A 24,637-nucleotide genomic window follows, 5' to 3' on the forward strand; every position below is an offset into this window, starting at 1 on the left:
TCCTAAAAGAAGGAAAAGGGCTGGACACATGCTTGCAGATTCTTGAAGAATGTTTGCATTAGTTCAAAAAGACTGCTTCTGAGTTTTACAAATTAGTTAGGCAGCTTTAGAAAGTAGTTTCACATTAAGCACTTAGTATAAATAAGAGTGCTGCACTGTGTATAGAAATCTTATATAGAGAGAATATATATAAGTATTATATAATGCCTTATATTATTATAAAATATTATGCCTTTATTATATCATCTCTGTACATAACATAATTTCTATATATAATATAGAAAAATATAATATATATATATTTCTTCCTTCCAAAACTGCCTGTCTCACCATAAGAGATGTAGAATCTGGCTCTAGACATTAAGAGTTTTAAAATTCAGAGACATCAAATGTTAAAGAATTTTATTTTTTATTTCTATTTCTTTTTTAATTAATGTAGTTTATTAATTTTGAAAACTCTCTTTGTAGAATTAAAACCTCAGAAAGAAGCATACATTATTCACCCTGTAACTATGACGCCTACCAGGTGAGACTGATATCACTGCTTATCAATTCAGTTCCTCCAGGTTTCATATTACAAAATCATATGTAAAAATTTTAAAATTATAACCGTTCAGGTTAAAATGTTCTTTACAAGAAACAAGATTATGTTTACTTAACAGATAATATCAGCTAGAACTGCTCAGTCATTTCTGTCAATAAAACTAAGATATATTTTCCAGATCACTTGTTAATATAATGTTAATTACTAAGGTAATTTTATTCATTAGTGTTTATTATTCCACCTGAAAATCTGAACTGTGATCATAGTACATTGTAGTTGCGTGACAAAGATTTCAAGATGGAATAGAAAATACAACCAGTGTATTTATGTTATGTAGCTAAAGCCAGGGAAGGGAGAAAGGGAACGAGTCAGTAGTCACATATCTCATTCTTTTACAGAAAATTAAGACCATACTGTAGGGGGCAATTCAGGTAGACTTTGAGATGCTTTCTCTCTAACCTTCTAACTTCTGCAACAAATCACTGTTCACAAAGGCAGCAGTCTCCTTTATCATACAGTTCAGACTTCCTTTTACAACATGCTTATCCAATTCACTGAAGGATATAAAGATAATAACCTGAATTCTACCATTTCTCTGCTTTTAGGTAGTTAGCACTCCTTTACTAGAAAGTAAACCTGGTGTGTGTGTCTGTGTTTGTTTGGTTTTTAAATCCCAAGAAATCACAAACAAAAAACAGCAAACAAATAAACATCCATAAAATTTCCAGCCCTTACCAGTGCTACATGAAATGCATAGTTTGGCTGGGAAGATTTTTATTGAAAAAACAAACCAGCAAAACGCACAAATTCTGAGCTCTGTTATTGCTTCTGATGCGGCCTTTTTAAGCCACATACTTCAAACTACCCTTAGTCAGCTATTTACTATCACTGACCTTACAGTTCAAACCCATATTTTTGGGGGAGCTGTTCTTAGTTTTTGGTGCTCAGGTCTCAATTTCTTGCATCATGTCTCTGTGTCTAGAGTGTTAGCTGTTAAAACCTAAGTATACCCTGAAAATGGGCAAATCTATGGTTTGCTGAGATTGATAACTTGGTTAAATTTGAGATCTTGCCTTAATTTAAAATAGCTTGAAGAACACTGAGGCACAAGAGCTTTTCAAGAAACAGACAGCTATTTTATAACAGACAAAGCCATTTCACTGCTCCCTAGCCCATTCTTCAGCAACAGAAGAACTGCTTTGTCTGAAGTTTTTAATTTACCATGAGAAAAGCACATCTGATCTATAATGTTTCCTCAAAACCATTAAATTTTGGTGAAGTTGTGGAAAGTTAGATCATTATAAACACTTTATGAACTTGAAGAGTTACATGGTCTCATGAACTGGCAGTGTTACAAGACTGCATGCAGTAGGAAGCATTGCCCAGAAAAAAGCTACAGGATATGCTTTTTTGAAGTGTCTTATTATATGGTTACATACTTGTTTGTTTAAGTAATGTAAGAGAAATAAATTAAAAAAAAAGACATAAGATTCAAGTTAAAGAGAAACAAGCTACGGAGACAGAACAAACAAGAATCGGGAATTAGTAAGGTATATACATGTAAAAATATATACATGTAAAAATATGAAAATATAAATTTCATAGCTACTACACAAATTTTGCATTCACTTTATGCCAGGTTAATTTAGATGCAAGACAGCAACTAATTTAAAGAAGTGGATGGTGGAAGTAAAAAGGTATACATAAGATTTCTTTTTAGACTTCATCATTTTATATACTGTAAGGGGCAGTTCTTATTAAAAAGAACTTAGAGACAAGAAAGGGGCAAACATTCTGGAGTCTTTAGGTGTTCTACCACTGGATATTCCACTGATTTTAAATAAATCTGCCAGGGAAATATAATGCAAATTATGGAAACATGTTCCCTCACATATCATGTGATTATGTCATTATCATAATAATGACATCATAATAATATCATGTCATTGCTTTAATATATTTTTTTTATTTTACAATTACAGAATGAAAAATATTGATAACTGAGAACGGAAATTATACACAAGTACATGCATTTAAACATAAAAGAAAAAAATGAAATACGCAATGGTAATTTAAATAGTACTAAATTTTTCTGGTCAAATACTATTTCAATCCTTTATTTACAAGAACAATACTGTATTTCCAGTTGTGTTTACTTAGAAAAGTAATCTTCAAAACTGTGAGCCACATATGCAATGGATCCAGGCATTGCTTATTATGGGCCACCAAAGGTACCTTTCAATGAAGACTGCTGTGCCTTAGAGTTCATTTTTCAAATCTTGCAAATACTATAAACTTCCATGGGATTTGTAAATAATAATCAGATGTACAAATCATGCAATTAGTCCTCAAAAAGATGAGGAAACTTTGGGCAATTTTAATTATCAAATCTGATCAACTATACTTCTAGTGCTGAAGTTGTTAAAAATATATTTATGCATAAATAGATAATCTCAGTATATCTCACAAAAAATACTTGTGCTGTAAGAAAGCTGCTAGTGGAAAAGGAAAATGTCACTAATAAATGACTGGTGAAGTTGCTATAACTCAAATCTAATTATTTAGCTCAAAATCCAAAACTAAGATACATTAACTTTACCAAAAGTTGACAATTTTTTCCATCTTCAGAAGAAGAAGAAAATTAAACTTATTACTGAATTTTAGCACAGAAGTTACATTAATTTTAAAAATGATATTAAGATATATAAATGCATTGAACACATAGATGTTTGAAAATGCATTAATTTTCATGCCAGTGTACTACTGCCCATAACAATCTGCTTCCAGAGCTCAAAATCCAAACTACTGAATACACTGTCACAGAGGAATATAGGGAACATGAAGTTTCAAAGTATAAAGGCTGGAAGATAAAATAATCTGCAACCAGAAAATTTTACCATGCATTCTTTGCAAACGTGCAAAACCATATGAATCTTAATTAGCCTGTGATCTGCACTGCATTTAGCTTTATTATCTATAAATTTTAACCAGCAAAAGAAACTAATTAAGTTTTGCAAATACGTTTCTTAAGACATAACCCCAGATATATCAAAGCTATAATTGATACTGTTTTTTACATGGAAATAAAGACCATTTTTCAGCTTCTTTTATTCACTGTATCCAACAACCAATTCTGCTGTTATTTTGAGCTTCTAAGCCATGATAGCTCTCTTTAGAATCTTCATTGAAGAACATCTAGTCTTCAGAATAAGATTATTTAACTCCAAAACTCTTTTTATATAGTCTTTTTACACAGTACAGTATCAAAAAGCATCAATAGCAAGAGCAATTAACCACAAAATGATACATCTATAATACAACTCTTTTGAGAAATGTTTGGGACAAGAGCCAATTAGTAGACATACTAATTAGTTTCTGTGAAGTTGCGGGTGGAGGCTAGGAGATTTCAAAGTATTTAATATTGTGTTATTATAGTTGGGAGACTTTATTTAAAAAGTTGGTTTTGTAAAGTCATCTAAAATCTTAAATAGTCAAATTTGCTTGAATAGGCTGAATTCTAAGCTCACGGCTCTTATGTGTTTTACTTTCCCTAAATGTATTTTTAGCTTATATTAAAACTAAAGAGGCTGTCCGACTTCAGGAGAAATCACTCCAAAGAATGCATTTTCAATTTAAAGTTAAAAGCTAACAAAAAATGGTGTTACAGGAGAGGCTTAAGTGATTTAATATTTCTTTCAAATTCTGTTGTATGACTACCTTGCTTGTCTCAACATGTTCTGAATAATAAATCAAAAGCTGAAAATGAGAGAAAGTGATAACTATTCACCTCACAAAGGAGCTTTTTCCTCTTCTGAATGCAGAAGGTTTATAAATTCTACAACAATATAGAATTTATTACAAATAATTTTAATATATAATAAAAACAGGAACATTCAAGTATTTCTAGATGTACTGAAAACTACATAAAAACTCAGCTAAATGTTTACAAAGACAAGCATCTGGATAGAAAAATGGAATAAAAATGTACTGAGGATATAAACATTAAGATACCATCTGTGGCTCAAGAAATTTCTGAGCCACAAAGCAGTGGAGGTTAAGTGAGAATATACTGATACTTCAATACAGGTAACTAGTCATACTTCTTTTCTTATTCCTATATATCCAGTATTGGTAATTTCTGGAAACAGCATAATTGATGAAAAAAACATTGTTCTCACTAATGAAAGCTATTCTGTTGTCACACAGACCTATTATGGCCATTCTCAAATTTAATAAGGTGTACAAAAGTAGAAATGTAGGGTACTTTCATGCTCTATACCTTAACATTACCTTTAATACTTTGAGACCCTGCAAAAATTCATGATGTAGGAAAGAGGAATTAAAGATGTCTAGTTTACTATTAGTTATTCTTGCTTAAGCTATTTATTAACAGCCTTTACCCAGCCACATCTCCCCCTTATATTATTTCACCTATTTTTTCTTCTTAGAATAGAGAAATGTAATGCATGAAATGAAGAAAATTAATAAAAAATTATTTAAACACATAAATCATCTTTTTGTAAGTGAAACAATTTTGTCAGAGACACTTCAGTTAATCACTGTAATAAAATGCTGCACTGTGAATGCACACGTGAAAACTAATATTTTAGGGTAATAGAAGTACCTTAGTCACCCTTCATATAATGCCTATTTTGTAGGCCAATTTTTTTCTTGCAGCTACATATATTTGCACATGCATTTTTCATACCAAAATAATCAGAATAGCTTCTGATCTACATAAGAACTACCCTTCTTTACTATTTAAGGGATAAAATATTTCCAGTGTGTGCATGTGTATATGCACACTCATACGCATATAGAAGTAGCATATATAATGAGGGATACAGTATCTCTGGTTTATATCTACTAATATGTATATACATGTATATGTAGCATGCACAATTAAATAATAAAACTAAATAACAATTCAGTATGCATGTTACATGTGTAGTATATATAAAGAATTTATAGAATCCTATTTACTCTCTTGTAGATACAAACTATATGCCATTGTTATTTTGAGATGCTGAAACAAAGGTATCCTAAAATAGGCCATTATTCTCTCATAAATATATATTTGCAGTTCATATTAAATTATACTTCAGTTAACTGGCTAAAATTAAACGTGTTTATTAAGCCAAACTTTTACTCCAGTGTGGTTATTCATGGTAACGTGACCTGAATTTACCCTCAAGTTCTGTTAAGAGGGAATTCACTTAATTAAAATTACTCCTCAGATATAATTACTAATGAGATGGGCATGAAAGCATACTTCAAGAACAGAGAGCTACAGGGTTCCAATTCTATTTGTAGAGACACCATACAACCATGAAATATAGGTTGTATAGCTGCTAACTTATTTAATAGAGACTAATAATACTAAAATCTACAGATTAAAAATATATTATAAATATGCTGTTTTGTAGTCATACTCTCCTTTAAGTTTGCTCAAAAAGTACCAATAACTGTATTATTAAACTGTAGGTATTTAAAATCACATATCCATTACAGTAGCTATTGTATACGTTCACAAAACGTGAACAAAGGCTAAACACAGAAGAGTTGTTAGAATCAGTAAAATTAGGATGAACATGAATGAGTAAATAAAAACTGAGTTTACAAGCCATGAATACAGAAGAGAATGATTTTGAAACTGAACTTAAGAGAGACAGGAAAAGACTAGAAACAGCAAAACATCAGATGGCAGAACAAGAAAAGCACCTGGTAACAGAAGATACAGGAAAGAAGAAACATGGAACCAATTAGGGATGTGAGTAAGAATAAATGAGGTCAAAGAAACAATGAAGCTAATTTTTAAGATCACAAATACTGGAAGCAAACAGAATGTGTTCTGGAAAGGAATGAATAATTATGGGTAGATTAAAAAATATTTTAGAAAAGATAATCATATTAGAAACTGGGCATAAAAAGGCTGGAGTAAAAACCAACATGTGCAGAGGAATTAATTATTTGTTCTTCACAATATTTGCAAATGCAATTCTGGTGGGAAAACCATGTAGTCACTTATTGGTTATCACACTCGATACCTTTTAGAACAGACAAAATGTTGTACACTTTCTATTTCTCGACGCTACTGCCAAATTCAAACTCAACAAGTTATTCTGAATAAACTAAGTAATAGGAAAACTGCACTTCCCCTAATGGTACAAATAACACACAACAGCTTCCATTCAGTTGTTCATTTCTGCTAGCTTATTTTGTCTGTATACAATTTTATTAAATGCTGCTAGTGAAAAATACTTATAAACTGTTTATAACTACTTTTTATGTTAATTGATTTAATTGAATATATTTTAATATTTGATTGATTGAATACAATGAATATATATATTCATAAATATATAATATATTATATAACATATTGCAATGTATAGTATATTTTATATATATATAACAGATATATATTGGCATAAATGTATTTATGGAAGTATGTTTATATACATGTATATATTTATGGCAAACATAAATATATTTATGGTAAATAGGACCACATCAGGCTGGTGGCCGGTCACCAGTGGGTCCCCCAAGGCTTCATTTTAGGGCAAGTTCTCTTCAATGTTTTTTGCATGTAGGATGTATTTTGGATGTAGGACTAGAAGGTGTTTTGAGCAAATTTGCTGATGACACTGAACTGGGAGTTGTTGACTCTGTTGAGAGTGGAAAGGCCTTGCAGAGAAATCTGGTCAGATTGGAAAGCTGGGCAATCACCAACAGCATGAAAATTAACAAGAGTAAGTGCCAGGTCCTGCACCTGGGACAGGGCAACCCTGGCTGTATGTACAGACTGGGTGATGAGACTCTGGACAGCAGCCCCTCATTGAGGGTTCTGGGGGTTTTGGTTGACAGCAAGCTGAATATGAGCCAGCAGTGTGCCCTGGAAGCCAGGAGGGCCAACTGTATTCTGGGGTGCATGAAGCATGGCATTGATGGTCAGTTGAGGTAAGTGATTGTCCTGATCTACTCTGCACTGGTGTGGCCTCACTTCAAGTACTGTGTGCAGTTCTGGGCACCACAGTGTAAAAAGGATGTGAAACTGTTAGAGAGTGTCCAGGGAAGGGCTATGAAGATGGTGAAGGACCTAGAGGGGAAGACATACATGGAGCGGCTGGGGTCACTTGGCCTGTTCAACCTGGAAAAGAGGAGGCTGAGGGTCTTCAGCTTCCTCACAAGAGGCAGTGGAGGGGCAGGCAGCTATCTGTTTTCTGTGGTGACCAGTGATAAGACCCAAGGAAATGGTGTCAAGCTTCGACAGGGGAGGTTCAGGCTGGATATCAGGAAAAGGTTGTTCACCGAGAGGGTTGTCACGCACTGGAACAGGCTCCCCAAGGACTTGGTCACAGCACAAAGACTGTTGGAGTTTAAGAAGCATTTGGACTGTGCTCTTAGTCATACGGTCTGAATTTATAGGTAGATCTGTGTGGTGTCAGGAACTGGACTCAATGATCCTTATGGATCCCTTCCAACTCAAGATAGTCTGCGATATTGGATATGTACGCTGTTATCAATAACCCTATGTTCAAGAGACTCACTGCTATAGGATTAGCTTAAATGAACATTATTTAAAGTCTAGTATATTAACTCTGTGAAATCCATATCACAAAACAGAGGAATGACTGCAGGGCTAGGAATTTCCCACAAAATAATGCTACACTGAGGCCTGACATGAAGCCTCTGATTCTGAAGTCCAAAAGCAAATCATTCAGTGCTGGGTAACCCTGTCCCTCTGTTGGCCACGACTGCATCTGAAGTTATTTTAATTCATATCTACTGAAGTTTATCAGTCTAAATGTTGAAAGTAATCCTGCACATTAACATTGTATTTCATATACCAGAGGAAAAAAAAAAACTATAATTCCTGTCAAAAGAACAAAAATCTACAAGATATTGAAGGCTTGATTTTTCATAATTTAAACATTTAAGGCAGCCAGATTCACATTTTGCTTTTTGAATAGCCTTGCCAAAAGCTTATTTACACTAGTACCAGTCTCCATAGATAGATTTTGTTTATCTCATTTCATATTTACATTTTCAATATATTTTAAGAAGTTCTTGTCTAGGTACTGCAGTGTTTAACAATTTTATTTTCTTTTTCTTTGTACTTCAACCCATCTAAGACATTATCTTTTACATCCTATAGAGTTCAGGTAGCAAGAAAAAACAGAAACAGTAAGATTAGGTAGCAAGTAAAAACAAAAACAGTAAGATTAAAGCTTTGCTTGGGATCAGTATTAGAAACTGCTCTGAAAACCATTAAAAAAAAAAAGTTAAATAAGGAGTCGTCATTCTTCTTGGTCAGGTGTTCAAGGAGATGAAGTGATGCAACAGAAACAGAATTTTTTTTCCTAAATATGAAACTGAAGCAAAAGAGTACTTTTAAGTGGAGATTTTCAAGTGTCTCAGAAAATTAAGGATCCTTTTTTTTTTTCCTGAGTGTGAAGCTAGACAGACTGTCTCATTACAGAGATTGAGTACAAGACAAAATACTTGCCAACATATTTTTTCTTGTGTCTTAATACAGTGAATTCAAGGATACATATTTGAGAATTGTGGCCTATTATCTGCATGAGCTTATGAACACTTTCTAAGCAAGCAAGGAAAAGGAAAGGAACTCTTTGCCAGAACTACCAGAACTGCTAGTCATGTTAGTAACAGCTTTTTAAAAGGCTTAACTTCAATGAAATGCAGATAAGCACAGACCACAGAGCAAGAAGGCACTGAGTGAATTGGTTGGTAGAACAGATTTTTTTTGAATCTGAGATGCATCACAGTTAAGCAAAGTCCGACTTGTCTGGCCAAAATTTGTGCAATTAAAATGGTAGGTCTTGCTGAGAAGAATACTCCTGAGTAACAAATAGATTGAGATTTCACAAAGGATTTAAAGACAATTGCACACAGGTCCTGAAGGTAAGTGTTAAGAACCAGAGAAGCAATAAGGAGACAGATAAAGTGAAGTGAAATGTTATAAAGAAGTTATAAGGGTAATACTATAAAAGACTTTGACAGCTGATGGTGTAACAGGACGCATTGAGACAACAGGATATATAGTGCTTCAAGCTTTCAGAAATTAAAAACCAAAACCACAACAATATTTTACATAGCATGATTCATTTTAAAGGCTTGATGCTGCCACTTGCAATGTCAAATGAGGTAGAGGAACTTTCACAAGGAATGCCTGTTTTTCCTGAGTTTACAAGTGTTGATGAAGAGAAGGAAAGTGTGAAACCCATAAAAACACAGCGTCCTACTATGACCATGGTCCAGGAAGTTTGGGATTTCAAGAACCTGATAGAATAGAAAGGGTTTTTTGAGCTGTTTTTCTCCAACAACTTTAAAATTTCAGTGAAGGTAGATATTAAGGAACAAAGACATTGAAGGTGTACTCGTGTTACTAAATTTTCTATATACATTAAATGTTGATGATTCTTTATACAGAAGAAACAAGGAGTTTCAGAAAAAAATATTATTCCTCCTTGCCAACAGACAGCTTTATAATCATAATTCATTTCATCTTTACTTCTGACAATTGACATATGCAGGAAACATATGGCATTAACGGTAGAATTTGGATGATAACATTCAAAATCTTTGGAAAGAAGTCTTATTTATTTTTCTTCTGAGTTCCAGTTGGCTCATGCTTGGATTACAAAAATCTATTGTGACAATCTTCCCAATGAAAAACTTTAAAAACATCACCCAATTAAACACAATTACATTTAAGATGAATCTTAGCAGCTAAAACCTCTACAGAGAAACAGCTGTAAAACTTGTTGTTGATAATTTCTGTGCATGATCTTTGAATATCTTGGGGAAATGACAATATTCAAGTCCTGTAAGATGACAGTTTATAGCGACAGAACAAGTGATCTGTACTTTTCAACAGACCAGCATAGTGAAAATCTTGCTTCTGAGTGATAGCACCTAAGACACTTTTGAAACTGGCAGATCACATTATAAGAAATCTACTATTTTTTTCCTTGGGTAACTAGATGGAAATGAGAGACAGCTTTCTAAAGATCTGAAAACCGGAATGCAAGGTGAGGACTGAATAATAAAACAACATTTTCTTAGCACGTTTTGATAATTATTTTTTGAAGAAACAACTTTAATTATATGAGCTTATACCATATCGATGGTAGGGATGTTGGCAAAAAAATAATCAGTTGCAACAAATGTAGCTCAATAAGAAAAGCTCTATCACGACTTTTCATTCTTACGAATTATCAAGTTTAGTATTTAAGTGGAAGAAATTAATTATACTAGATTTTAAAGGCCTTGTTTAAATGCTGTATTAATCACCACAGCAACACATTTGATGTTAGTATAATGTAACAGAGCTCATGCAGATGTATGCAGTATTCTTAGAATATTTAAAGGAAGTCATTATTCAGTAATTACTGAATGTAATGACATGTCACTTGAAGAGTAGATTCAGAAAATGTAGAATAGAATTGTAAATTTAAAATATATATTTTTTTGAGGTTAGACAGTATTAAGTCTCCACAGGAGAACTCACACTGTAGTGCCAAATAAGTACCTATTTTTTATTTTATTTTATTTTTTTTACCTAAAAACTAATGAACATGTTACACAATATTTGGTTCTCACATTTATCAAATATTACAAAAATCTAACTACTGAAAGGCTCTTTGTGAGGACTGCTTGAAACAAATTCCATTAAACTACTGAAGCTATTTAAAAGAAAAAAATAAAATAAAATAAAATAAAAATAAAACAAACACAAATCCCTGCCATGAATGTTGGCATGGTGCCATTTGTGATAAAATAACCAGTTGCTGTCATCTAATAATCGAGGTCATATAAATAATATTAAATTTAACGTTTCCTTTCTCTTCTTTCCCAACTGTAGTAGTCTTCTTGAAATTATAGTTTTCTTTAAAAGTTATGCAGGGTGGGAAATGCAACATAAACAAATGGTTCTTGTTCTTCTATAATCAAACCTAAGACAAAAGCTTGATAACAATTATAAGCCAAGACAGCTTGTGTTTGGTTTATACTTTTAGTATTCTTTAAAGTCAATATATGTACTATTTTCAAAAATGAATAAAAAAAGGAAGCAGATAATTCTAAAACAGGATCAGTGTTTGAATGTTGTTCATCCCCAGCAATCAGCATAACATCAATTGCCAGCCATGCTGAAATACACAGCAAAAAATAAACAACAACAAAAAAAAACACTTAACAAATGCTTAAAAATGAAAAGAAAAAAAGAAAGGGAAAAGGAAAAAAAAGAAGAAAAAACAGAATTGAAAAAGTGGGCCATCAAGATCAGATATAAGCAAAATGCACACACTTTCATTCCAGGCAAAAGCTTAATAAAACAATTTTTAAAACAAATGGCAATATTGACAGACCTGTGGAGGAACCTGCCTCCTTTTTTGGTCAGGGGATGTGACATACACAGCTTGTGCATATGCATAACTTTTGAACCGTGGTTTTGGAGAAGGTGAAGGTCCCTGGGGTACACTGACTGTAATCTATGAAGAAATTAAAGGTGGAAAAAACAGGCATATGAATAGGAACACAGACTTTAGAATTAAACCAAGGATTTTAAGAGTAAATATAGGAAGGGCATCAGCAGTTATATTTTTCAAGGACAGTGAAAAATTTACAGTCAAAATTGGGCTAATATTAAGGGAAGGAAAGCTCTCATTTAATTGACATCCCACCCCAAATGATATAAACTTTCAGGACTCAATCCCAGCAGAATACCAATATGAATTGAAGGTTCTTCAATTCCAACCATGAAAGGCTGGAAAAAGAAAAAAAAAAAAAGTGATCTTGTAATAAATCCTGAGCAAACAAAGCCAATGCTCATCTGCTCACCGTGAGCAGATGAGAATCCCAAAAGCAAGACAGAGATTAAATTCAGAACAAGTATACTAGGCCTAAAGTCCACTAAACACTTAAACAGAGACTATTTTGATTTCAGTCAAAAACATAACTGATAAAGGAAGCATTATTAACTGCAGGGATTATGTGACTGTTCTGAGAGGCCGACTATGAGCTGAGAACAAATAGTCTTAAAATACAAGTCAGTGTAAATGAAATACTAAAAAAAAAAAAAAAAAAGTAATTAAAAATGTGTCATGAATATGGAGAAATGGCAATATCTACTCTGTAAAAAAGGCAAAAGGGTCTCTAACATGTCTCTGTTTAAATGGAAATGGAATCCAGGTTTTGTGTTCTCCCTTCCACATTCAAAACACCCAGTGCTGTAAAAGAGAAGTGCAAAGCAAATATTTCATAAAAAGTTAGTTTTTAAACAGCCAAGTGCAAGTGAAAAGTAATACAAAAGTACATTTCATGCAGACAAGTACCAAGTACATAGGACAATCTTTACCACAGATATAACTGAGCCATTATGTGACTCTGTGATTCTTTTTTTTTTTTTTTTTTTTGCTTTCTATTGGACATCTATCTAACATCAAACTCCTGGGACACGCAAGGGAAATAACCACGTTACAGCAGCAAGATGAAAGCAGAAAAGAAGAGAGCAAGAACAACTCACTTCATGTGAAAAATGCTCTTGATGATGTACTTGAATGTGCTCCTCTCTGGTGACCCTTGAATGCCGTGGCAGCATTTCCACCTCCCTGATGGCCTCCATGGTGACTTGCTGGGGTAGAACTTGGAAGAGGGAAGTCACGTACATTAAGATGGACTTCTTATCTGGACAGGCAGTTGCAACGTCTGGAAGGAAATTAACATACATTATTTCAGTTTCCACATTAGACACTGTGCATGAGAAAATAGCCAATCATCTTCATGGAAAGTTGATAGACTAATGAGTGATCTATTGTCCATGTGTGTTCTCCAGAGACTAATTAGAACCCTCCAACCAGTTCCAAAATTAGAGACCAAACTTGCATACCAATAAGAAGGAGCCAAAGTTTAAAATGGTAATTTTGTTTTCTCATTCAACATGAAATTTCCTCCTGCATTTGTTTAGTCAAAATGCACACAGTATGCAATTTGACAGCATCATCCTCATTAAACAGGACAAGACGTAGGAAAAGCTGCATTTTCTTCTGATGTACGAATACTGATTTTTTTTTGAAGGACGATCTCATTTTCATTTTCAAAATTGTGCTTTGTATGTTTTCTTCGTATCATTTAATCATTAGCAGTAAGAGTTATACAGAAAAAAAGAAAAAAATAATCTAGAAAGCATGTTCATCCAAAACAACTAGTGAAGTCAACTGCTAATATAACTACATAGCTCTTATATTCTGCGCAGTCTTATATTCTTCCTGAAGCCCGTGAATGACACCTAAGAAACATTGTATCCACAGACATTAGAATACATATTAGAACCACTCTATTAAAAGTGTACCTATAAACTCTGTGCGGACTATAGCAGTGAGTACAGGAAACTTTGCAGGAACACAAATGTGATTTCAGATTTTTCACATACTTATCATGTATATACATGTAATCATGAAATGTCTTCAGTCTGACTCAATGTTTGCTGTGATTTAACCTCAGTAGGCAGCTAAGCACTGCACAGCAGCTCGCTCACTGCTCACTCCCACACCCAGCTGGATGAAGGGAAGAGAATCAGAAGAGCAAAAAGTTAGAAAACTTGTGGGTTGAGATTAAGATAGTTTAATAAGAAAGAAAAAGAAAATCAGAAAAGAAAAAAAAGAAGAAAAAAAGGGGGGGGGGGGGGGGGGGAAGTTACTTCTAACACAATTGTTCACCACCAGCTAACTGCTGCCCAGTCAGTCCCTAAGCAATGGCAGCCCCCCAGCCAACTCCCCCCGGTTTTATTGCTGAGCATGATGCCACGTGGTATGGCATATCTCTTTGGTCAGCTGGGATCAGTTGTCCCAGCTATATCTACCCCTTCCAAGCTTCATCTGCACCCAGAGCCTACTCACTAGCTGGCAGCTTGGGAAAAGGAAAGACCTTGACTCTATGCAAGCACTGATCTGCAACAACTAACATATCTGTGTGTTATCAGCACTATTCCACTACAAATCCAACACATAAAAACATACAAGCAACCAAACCGGCACAACATGTCAATAACAATTTGTAAAAACAAAACAAAACAAACACAAACCATGTACATGTAAGTTACATAGTAGCTCTTTGAAGAAGTTTTTTGTTATTTGGCATAAAAGTTTACCTCCCATACTTTGTCTAGTGAATCAAATGTAGAAAGACTGTTGTACAAGAAATTTATCATTAATTCCATACGTGCTTAACGTGAGTGCTAGCAGAAACACTCTGAGAGCTCTGAGATTTTACTGTCCAGGTTGCCTCAGAGAAGCTGTGGAGTCTCTCCCTCCTTGGAAGTCTACAAAAGCTACCTGGACACGTTCCTGGGCAACCTGCTCTGGGTGTCCCTGCTTGAGCAGAGGGTTGGACCAGACAACCTCCAGAGATTCCTTTCCACCTAAACCATTCTTTCATTCTGTGAAATCAATTTTGGATTAGCTAAGATTTCAGTACAGAAAAAAAAAATAATTAACGTATTCTGGCAGACTCAATAATACATCTCATTCTCTTTTCCTAGAATGCAGAATACTCCACATATATTTGGAAATCAACAAAAGATACATGGTCCTACAGGTATGTCCTATCAGTATTTTTGGTTTCAATTTTGGACTTATCTTTAAATCTTTATAAATTATAAGAGATTTGAAAACCTAATTCTATGTAGAAATGGCTGGAAAAAATGGCAGAGTTCCCAACCCTCCTCTTCTCCTTTCCCTCTCTCCCTTACCTTCCCCCATCTTATTATCTCAGTAATATCACAGTATACAGAATATGCTTATTTTAAAATATACATGACATAGACTTCATTTATATGACACTGTTTCAGTGCTGGAAGTATTCAGCTGTGACCATTGTCTTGTCCTCTCATTAATATTTTAAACAAAAAAGTGTTCAGTTCTCCTCAGTGTCTACTTGTAATTGATGCTTACAAGAATATCCATGTCGTTATAAATACAACAGTACACTCTGAAAGAGAACAAACATTTGTGCCAGCTGTGATTCTTCCATTTGTTGTTCATTATTTTCCATTTCAGCTGTTCTAGCAATCAGATACGTAAATAGCTTATTATTTATCTACACAACTACCTCACACAATAAATAAAGCAAATACCTTACAAACGATATACATGCCAAAAAATGTTTTCCTATTCTATCTGACAAATAAAAAGCAGCTGTGAGAATCCACATACAAATAGAAAAGGAAAAAAAAAAAAAAAAAAGATAATTAATTGCAATAAATAGCTAAATGACCATTGTTACAAAGCATAGAATTTCAAGCTCGGTCTGCAATTTTTTTCTTTGAAGGCTCTTAAATTATTAGATCTAAAAAGACTTCTGTTATCCTGTACTATGCCTCTACCTTCACTTTTATTTATTTTTTTTTCTGATTCCCAATCTAATATATTCTCTTTACCACCTGTTAGACTGATGGATATTTGAAATCCTAGCAGGTAGACAGAGAATAAATTTAAGTTTATGAACTTTCTTGCGAGAAAAATCACCAGTTCTTTGACAATAAATCTGCTCTCATTTCTGGGGGAAAAATTTGCCAAGCTAACCTACACCCTCTAAAAACTAATCCCCCATTCTCAGAAAACACAGAAGATACTTAAAATAAGTAAATAAGTAAATAAATAAATAAATAAAAATAAATTACAAAAACTGTGCTATTATTTAAATTGTAGTTTTGAGAAAAAAAAAGTAAAAACAAACAAAAAAGAATTATCATGTTTTTTTTTATTATTATTTTTTTTTTTTCAAAAACAAGGTATCTTCTCCAAATTCAATTTGGAGTCATCACTTAATATTTCATCCATTTTCTTGGCAGTGATCATCCACAATAGGATTTTAAACAACAAATTCAAAAGAATATAAACAAATTAGGCCAGAAATCAAAACAGAATTTAAAATGTGAAGTCTTATAACCTTAACACAAATTATACTATTAACACATTCATCAATCAAGAATCTCAGTCTTTGGAGAGCTGTGAAAGCCATTCCACTACTTTAATAAGGCAGTTGTACTGAAGTACTGGAAAAATATTCAGCATGAATTGTCAGCTGTTATTGAGAGGAATCTTCTGTTGTTGAAAAGTTTATACTGGCAGATTAATATTATTTAAAAGAAAACTGAGCTTTTAGTACTCAAACTGAGATATGTTACATGAAGCACTTGGATGGGATCCACCTCACTAAGGGAGGCATGCATATCTTTTCTAATGCCAACCTAGTAAGGGGATTTTAAACTAGGAAGGATGGGGAAAGAGGAGAGTTACAGGGACAAGGTAGGCAGCAAAAATGCAGCTTAAGTTTGGACACCTCCATGTGTGGTCACAACAGATCTCATCGCAATTACAGAAATGTGGCGGTGTAGCTCTCATGACTGGAATGCTGCCATGGAAGACTACATCCTTTATAGGAAAAACAGGCCAGGACAACAAGGTGGTGGAGTTGCTCTTTATGTGAGAGAGCAACTACAATGCATTGAGCTCTGCCTAGTGATTGACGAAGAGTGAATTGAGAGCTTATGGATAAGGATTAAAGGGCAGGCTTCCACAGCTGATACTGTTATGGGATTTTCAGGCTGCCTGATCAGGAAGAGGAAGTAGGTGAAACCTTCTACAGACAGCTGGAAGTAGACTCACGAGCTCAAGACCTGGTTCTCACAGTGGCCTTCAACCACCCTGGCATCTGCCAGGAAGACCACAGGACTAGGCAGAAACAGTCCAGGATGTTCCTGCAGAGCACGATGCTAACTTTTTGACACAGGTGGGTGAGGAGCCAACAATGAGAGGTATGCTGCTGGACCTCATGATAACAAAATAATAAGGGTTGGTTACAGATGTGAAGGGTGGGGGCAGCCTTGGCAGACCATGAGATGGTGTTCAGGATCTCGCCAGGAGGAAGCAGAGCAAAAAGTAGGTTTGCAACCCTGGACTTCAGGAGAGAAAACTTTGGCCTCTGTCAGAGACCTACGTGGAGGAATCCCAGCGGTTAGGGCCCTAGAAGGAAAGGGGGTCCAGGAGAGCTGGTCAGTATACAAGCATCACTTCCTCCAAGCTCAAGATCAATGTATCCCTATGAATGAGAAGGCAAGCAAAGGGAGCAGGAGACGTGCATGAATAAGCAAGGAACTCCTGACAAAACTCATATAGAAAAAGAAAGCAGACAGTATGTGGAAAATGGGACAGGCTACTTGGGAGGAATATAGAGACATTGTCAGAATATTCACGGATGCAATGAGGCCCATTTGGAATCAAATCTGGCAATTGATGTCAAGGACATCAAGAAGAGCTTCTTCAAATACACCAGTAGCAAAAGGAAGACTAGGGAAAATGTGTGCCCACTGCTTAATGGGGTGGGTGCCCTGGTGACAAAGGACACAGAGAAGGCAGAGTTGCTGAATGTTTTCTTTGCTTCTGTCTTCACTCAGGAATGCCCTCAGGAGTGCCCTCAGGAATCTCAGACTCTAGAGATAAGAGGAAGTCTGGAGAAAGTAGGACTGGTTAGAGTTCATTTAGGCAAACCTGACACCCACAAATCCATGGGCCCCGATAGGATGCACCCATGAATGCTGAGGGAGCTGGTGAATGTTATTGCTAGGCCACTCTCTATCATCTTTGAAAGGTCATGGAGAACTGAACAGGTGCCTGAGGTATGGAAGAAAGCCACTGTCATGCTGGTCCTCAGAAAAGGAAAGGAGGACCCTTGAAACTACAGGACAGTCAGTTTCACTTCCTTCCCTAGAGATGTGATGGAACAGCTCATCCTGGAGGTCATCTCCAAGCACATGGGGGCTAAGAAGGTGATCGGGAGTAGTCAGCATGCATTCACCAAGGGGAAATCATCCTTACCTAATCTGATAGCTTTCTATGATGGGATGACTGCCTGTGTAGATGAGGGGAGAGTAGTGAATGTTTTCTACCTTGATTTCAGCAAGATTTTTGACACTGTCTCCCATAACATCCTCATAGGCAAGATCAGGAAGTGTGGGATGAATGTGTGGACAGCGGTGTGGACTAGGAAGTGGCTGGATGGCAGACCTCAAGAGGGTTGTGCTCAGCATCACAGTCTAGTTGGAGGCCTGCAGCTAGTAGTGTTCCCCAGGGGTCAGTACTGGGTCCAGTCCTGTTCCACTTATTCACCAATAACCTGGATGACAGAATAGAGTGCACACTAAGTTTGACGATGTAAGGAGTGGCTAATACAGCACAGGGCTGTGCTGCCATTCAGAGGGACCTGGACAGGCTGAAAAGTTGGGCAGTGAGGAACTTCATGAAGTTCGACAAAGGCAAGTGTAAGATCCTTCACCTAGGAAGGAATAACCCCATGCAACAGTACAGGTTGGGGGCTGACCAGCCAGAAAGCAGTTCTGCGGAGAAGGACCTGGGAGGCCTGGTGGACAACAGGCTGTCCATAAGTTATCAACATGTCCTTGTGGCCAAGAAGGGCATCAGTATCCTGGTGTGCATTAAGAAGACTGTGCCAGCAGGTTGAGGGAGGTGAACCTCCCCCTCCCTCTACTCAGCCCTGGTGAGGCCACGCCACACCTGGAACTGTATTCGGTTCTGGGCTTCACAGTATGAGGGGGACATGGAACTATTGGAGTGAGTCCAGCAGAGAGCTCAGGGGCTGGAGCATGTCATATGAGGAGAAGCTGAGAGAGCTAGGCCTATTTAGCTTGAAGAAAAGAAAGCTCAGAGGGGATCTTATCAATGTTTATAAATATCTGAGGGGAGGGTGTCAAGAGGATGAGACCAGACTCTTTTCAGTTGTGCCCAGAAAAGCAACTACTTTGTTGGATACAGAGCAAGGCCCTGAGTTTACATGCTCTCCTAGAAGAAGTATTCTCACTCTCTGACTAGAGGTATCTGGAAACTAGCTTCTCCAGAGAAGGTCTCCAGAGAGCAGCCTCCCTCTTACCCTCCCTCACATCCACCCTGTCTTTGTCTAGATAGTCCATTTGAAAAAGTAAGAGAAGTAAAACAAAACACTTTCTGCTTCTAAAATACAGGCTGAAAAACCTGTCTCATAGGAGAGAGACACCAAAAGAACTAAATTCCACCATACATTTTCATTACTGTGACATTCTGTTCATCTGGAGTTACAGTAACTTGGCTAACAAGTCCCAAAGGAGCAGGAGGAATCAGGTTTCACCACAGAACTTTAAAAGTGTGAAATAAACAGCAATTCACCCTTGATTAACTGTTATTGCCTTTAAAGGGATATTATTTGTTGTATTCAGAAAACAATTTGCCCATTATAAGTTCACTATAGCTTGATTTTTATTAACAAATTTCCTTCATTTTCCAGTGAGCATAATTACAAGCCTAAACAGTTTACTTCAGTTTGTTGATTGTTAAGAATTTCTCTGTAGGATACAGTGGCAAAAAAAAGCAAAGAAATAAATAACATTAAAATATAATAATAGTTTAGTTTTTTTTTTTAAATCTTCAAAAAAGTGACCCACCAGCTAGTCTATATAAGCTTTCCAGTTCATAAGTGGTTGCTCCTTGCCAACTTATGTTCCGTCAATAAGCCCTGCCAGAATTTAGAGTTCCAGTGGAAAGAAACACTTTTAAGAGGTAAGTGAAATTGAGGATGACATAAATACCTAAATAAGCTTCTGTATTTTATGCTGTATTGTATGTGTACTGCACAAAACTACCAACGAATAAAAAATCCCACATTTTATAATATGGGATTACATTATGTACATACAGCCACACAGAATGCCAACTGAAAAGATTCATACAAATATTGGTTCCAAGTTTCAAATGCATGTCTACTTATAAATAGCACACCCATTCCTATTCCTTAATATCTTGCTTTCTCAAAGCTATCACAAAACAACTGACATTATTTGTGCTGATTTTACTCGGCCTTTGCATCAAACTAGTAGCCAAGTAACTTTGAAAGAAGAAAGCTTAAGTGCCTGCTGCATTGCCAGAGAGTTTTTATTACCATACATAAATTGCTGATGTGGTTTCTTCACGTTTGAGAGACAAATTCTGAAACATACTTTACCTAATACAGTGCTGAGAAGCAAGATAAGGATTGAGCCCTAAAAATACAAGAAATCCTTTGCCCTCAACAGATATATGTAGGATTTTCAGATAATCATAATGTAGGAAAAAAAATAAAACTGCAACTTTTAAATCCTATAAACTGCTTAACACTACTGGCTTCCATGACAGCAATAACAACAACAACAAATTTTTCCAAATATTTTAATATTACTTGCTGCTGTGCCACAAGACATTTTGGAAACCGTACTAAAGAAAAAAAAAAAAACAAAAACGCCCTCTCTTCCATAACACTGAAGGAGACTCTCAAGGCTGAGTTTTTGAATTTTCAGAGATTATACAGCTTTGTTCCCTGAAAAACAGAGGCTTGTTTTAATTCCTCCCTTCAATCAAATAGTTTTTATTTTAAGGCTTATTAACAATATTAACAAAAAACTAACTTCTTAATAGAATTTCTGAAAACAATACTACTATCTCAATATGCAGCTGTTTAGAAAGTACTTAAAAGATGTACAACAGATAATTGAAGAAGCTATTAGATTGTTGAGATAAACGGAATCTATCATAAAATATTAGTTTCTACAATGTAAACTCATCAAATGAGAATGAGTCTTGCAACAATTGTATAAAAACTCCCAATGCAGCATCTGCCTCTACTGAAGTATCTAAAATAAGGGCAAAATTTAAAAATGTATGCCTATTAAACACGGCAGAAATGACAGTTAACTAAAAACTAAGAATCAATGAAAAAAACATTTTGAGTTCCATCTTAATGTGAAGGATGAAGTCACAGATTTGGTTGCACTGGTTCAATTTTATTGGCAAGACTATCATACAGTTCAGTGTATTCCATTCCATGCTAGTACTAAGAGTGAATTCAAGCCCTCTTAGTAGAGAGGTAACTAACTCATTTAGTCTGCAATCTTACACAACATTTTGCTCTTGGTGGTGGGTTTTCTGTTTCTTTATTTTAAGAATAGTAAAACTGAATGGCTCCACTTCTTTCCAGTGATATAGACATGCAAAGTATTATCTGAAACAGGACTAACCAAAAGTCAGATTTTTGAAAGGCTGCTCAGTGGCCTACATGAATAAGCATGTAGATCAAAGTATTGTTTTGCAGAAAAAAAAAAAAAGTCACAGTTTGCAAAAGGAACTGGTATTAGAAGGCACAAAATGCATATAAAGACTTGAAGTGACAGTGGAAACTTGAAGGACAGACAAGTGGTGACCTACTCGTTTTGTTCCACCATTCATTTTGTTCTTTTTTGTAGATTTGAGTATCTATTCACCTAAAACTAGGTTTGAAACTCCCTCAAGAAAAATCCATTAAAATTTCAACAGACTTTTCCTTAAGAAAGTAAACATTTTAAAGATTATGACCTACAGAATACCTTCAAAATGCTGAATGTAGGCTCTGTTGAACAAGCTCACAACAACAGCATGAAGAAAATCTTTGCAGAAGTTTAGCACGTTTGTGTTTACCTTTCACAATTATGAAGACAGGTCAAGATCTGTGGGAATGAAGTGCTATGGAATTCAAGTACATCTGGTATTTAAAAATTCAGTGGCAGAGAATACCTTAAACCCAGCTGAATGTCTGTTCTGATTTGCTGAAGAAGTGAGAAGGAACCTCGAACTGATATGCAAGTACTTTCCTGGTTGAGCGAACTTGACAATACCTCTGGTTTTGAAATCTGCAGACCTACCTACACCTATGCTTAGCAGTTAAGGTGATCTATATTTTTCTTTAGTTTTGCTATAGTGTTAGACATATATTCAGTAACACTGCACCTTAAGCTATATCTAGCATATGCAGCTTCTTAGCAGTAAAGGATAAAGATAGAAAAAAAAAGTAATAATTGCAATCCAACAAAATATTAGTTTGATAAAATAGGGTTACATCTGATAATATTTTAACATATATGAAGTTCATTAATATTTTTTTTAGTGAGAAAAAATGGTAAGATTTTAATGGCAGTGAGTGTAGCTATAATAATTTTGCTGAGATAACAAGTAAAAGGCAATATTTAATTTTCTTGTAATAAAGACTGATTGCTGAAAGCTGCAGTTTGGTTAATCAAAACCCTTAACTGCAAAGGTTGGGGGGAGGGGGACACACAATTCCAACTACGCCCTAATGGAAAGTCCTGAAAATAAAAATCAAAATAATTATCCCAAATGATAGCTGGAGTCAGGAATAGTGTATAAAAAGGTAAGATTAGCAGGCACCGAAACAGTAATTTTGCTAAGAAAACAAATGGGCTGTTTCAAAATATTGTACATTTGCCATTTTTATTTTATAAATGCTTAAGTTAGAAAAGTTTTTTACTTAGGCATTGCTTATGTCAATCCCTGCCAAAGGTATATCACTCAGCATGAAAACTAGGACAACAATACTCAGAAGACTGAAATGATATTTCTGCTATAGAATTTTACAAAACATTCTGTAGTTATTCTCCAAAAGCTAGACAGTAGCAATTCCAGTTGATTCCAGACTCTGTTGTTAATGGAGTGTTGGGAACATTTTGCCTAACTGGATTGGCTGTAAACACACATAAAAAGCAAAAATGTTACTGTTGTACAACTGTTATCTTAAGAAATTTAACTCCAACCACTCAGCCTGTTTACATGCTGCAAAATAACATGGAAAATGCAATTTTGCTGATTCTGTGTTTGGAAGATTTGTGACATGCAATGGAAGAACTTGAAGAGCTGAGTCAGTAACATCACTCATTCTGTTCCCCTCTAGATCCTCAAGGACAACTGGTTTTGTATGAAATTTGAGAAGAGCAAAGGGGAGGAGAAATAACAAAAAATGCCAAAGATAGACAACTGGATGTAATCGAAACGAAGTTGTTCTTTTTTTTTTTTTTTTTTTTAAATCGATGTGTTTACTTATTTATTTAAGTTGCAGAATGTTTAAGGAGTGTAGTTAAAATTTCATGCAGAAAAAAATTCATACTTCACATCAAATGTGAAAAACTGCTTAAATCTCTATCCCCTACCCCCAAGACTCATCCTCCTCAAAAAAAGATTTATATGTATTATGCACTATAGTACATTATAGTACAAATTATAGTACAAATTACCTATTTTTCATTATTTTAGGCCAAGGTACTTGGTTTACAAATATAATGCACATTTTTTATATTTAATAGGTCTTTCACAATATATGTAAATTAGTTTAATTAAAACTGAAAAAAAATCAAATTATCTTTCAATATCATTGAAAGACACTAGAGAACATTATTTACTAGTACATTTTGGTTACATATTGAATATCTAACATAAAATGCCATCAGGAATTAATCAGTAAAAATTGTTTCTATGTCAAGCTTTAAATTGGAAGAGTAGGTTTCTTGCTGATTGTCACTAGGTGCGTTACTCCTGCATCTAAATGAAGACTAGTCACTTAGTTAATATTGGCTCTTATACGCATGACTCACACACTGCATGTATCATAATGACAAATGAGGTCTTTAAAAAGTTAGCTGTAACAGACACAAAAAGACTAGCTCCTTTTTATAAAATCATATAATTTGTAAAAATAAATCTTTAAAAAAAATAGTTGAAACCCTAGTGATTCACTTTGATATATAATCATATTTCTACTTCAAAATGTTAAAAAATAGCATTTTTTTGGTAAATGAAATAGGAGAAGGATTTCTCCTTTTAATGGGATTATAACTCTAAGAATACAGAAATTAATTTAATGTGCTGATTTTTTTTTCCATTAGGTTGATCATGAGGAAAAACAATCTAAAATATGTCATGCCAATAATTTTTTTTGAAACGAAAGTTTTGATCCAATGTTTATTAGCTGTATGCATTCTGTCCATCAGCAAGTTGTTCAAACACAGTTTAGTAATTTGAAAAGAAAAACCTGAAATGTAATTGTCTGAGGGAAAAGAACTGTTCACAATGGACAAGTTGAACATCTAAAGCCCATAAGTCAATTCTAATGCTGTTTCAGCTAGAAACATCTGCTTATGTTTTGCATAAAAGTAGGCTTCTACTA

At 34.9% G+C, this 24,637-nt stretch overlaps 1 protein-coding gene across 9 annotated transcripts in view; it reads right to left on the minus strand.

The window, feature by feature from the left end:
• The window catches only part of DMD (dystrophin), a 1,234,381-nt gene that overhangs the window by 781,335 nt on the left and 428,409 nt on the right, over window positions 1-24,637 (minus strand). For 7 of the 9 annotated variants that reach the window (XM_084305933.1, XM_084305930.1, XM_084305936.1 and 4 more), the window contains exons 8-9: window positions 13,095-13,276; window positions 11,938-12,060 (exon numbers count right to left, since the gene is read on the minus strand). In XM_084305933.1, coding sequence (XP_084162059.1) covers window positions 11,938-12,060; window positions 13,095-13,276 — 305 coding nt within the window. The remainder of the gene's footprint in view (window positions 1-11,937; window positions 12,061-13,094; window positions 13,277-24,637) is intronic. The other 2 variants (XM_084305928.1, XM_084305932.1) reach the window with 1 other exon arrangement.

Source organism: Netta rufina, assembly GCF_964035555.1.
Source record: "Netta rufina genome assembly, chromosome: 1".
In the NCBI taxonomy this organism is placed as follows: Eukaryota; Metazoa; Chordata; class Aves; order Anseriformes; family Anatidae; genus Netta; species Netta rufina.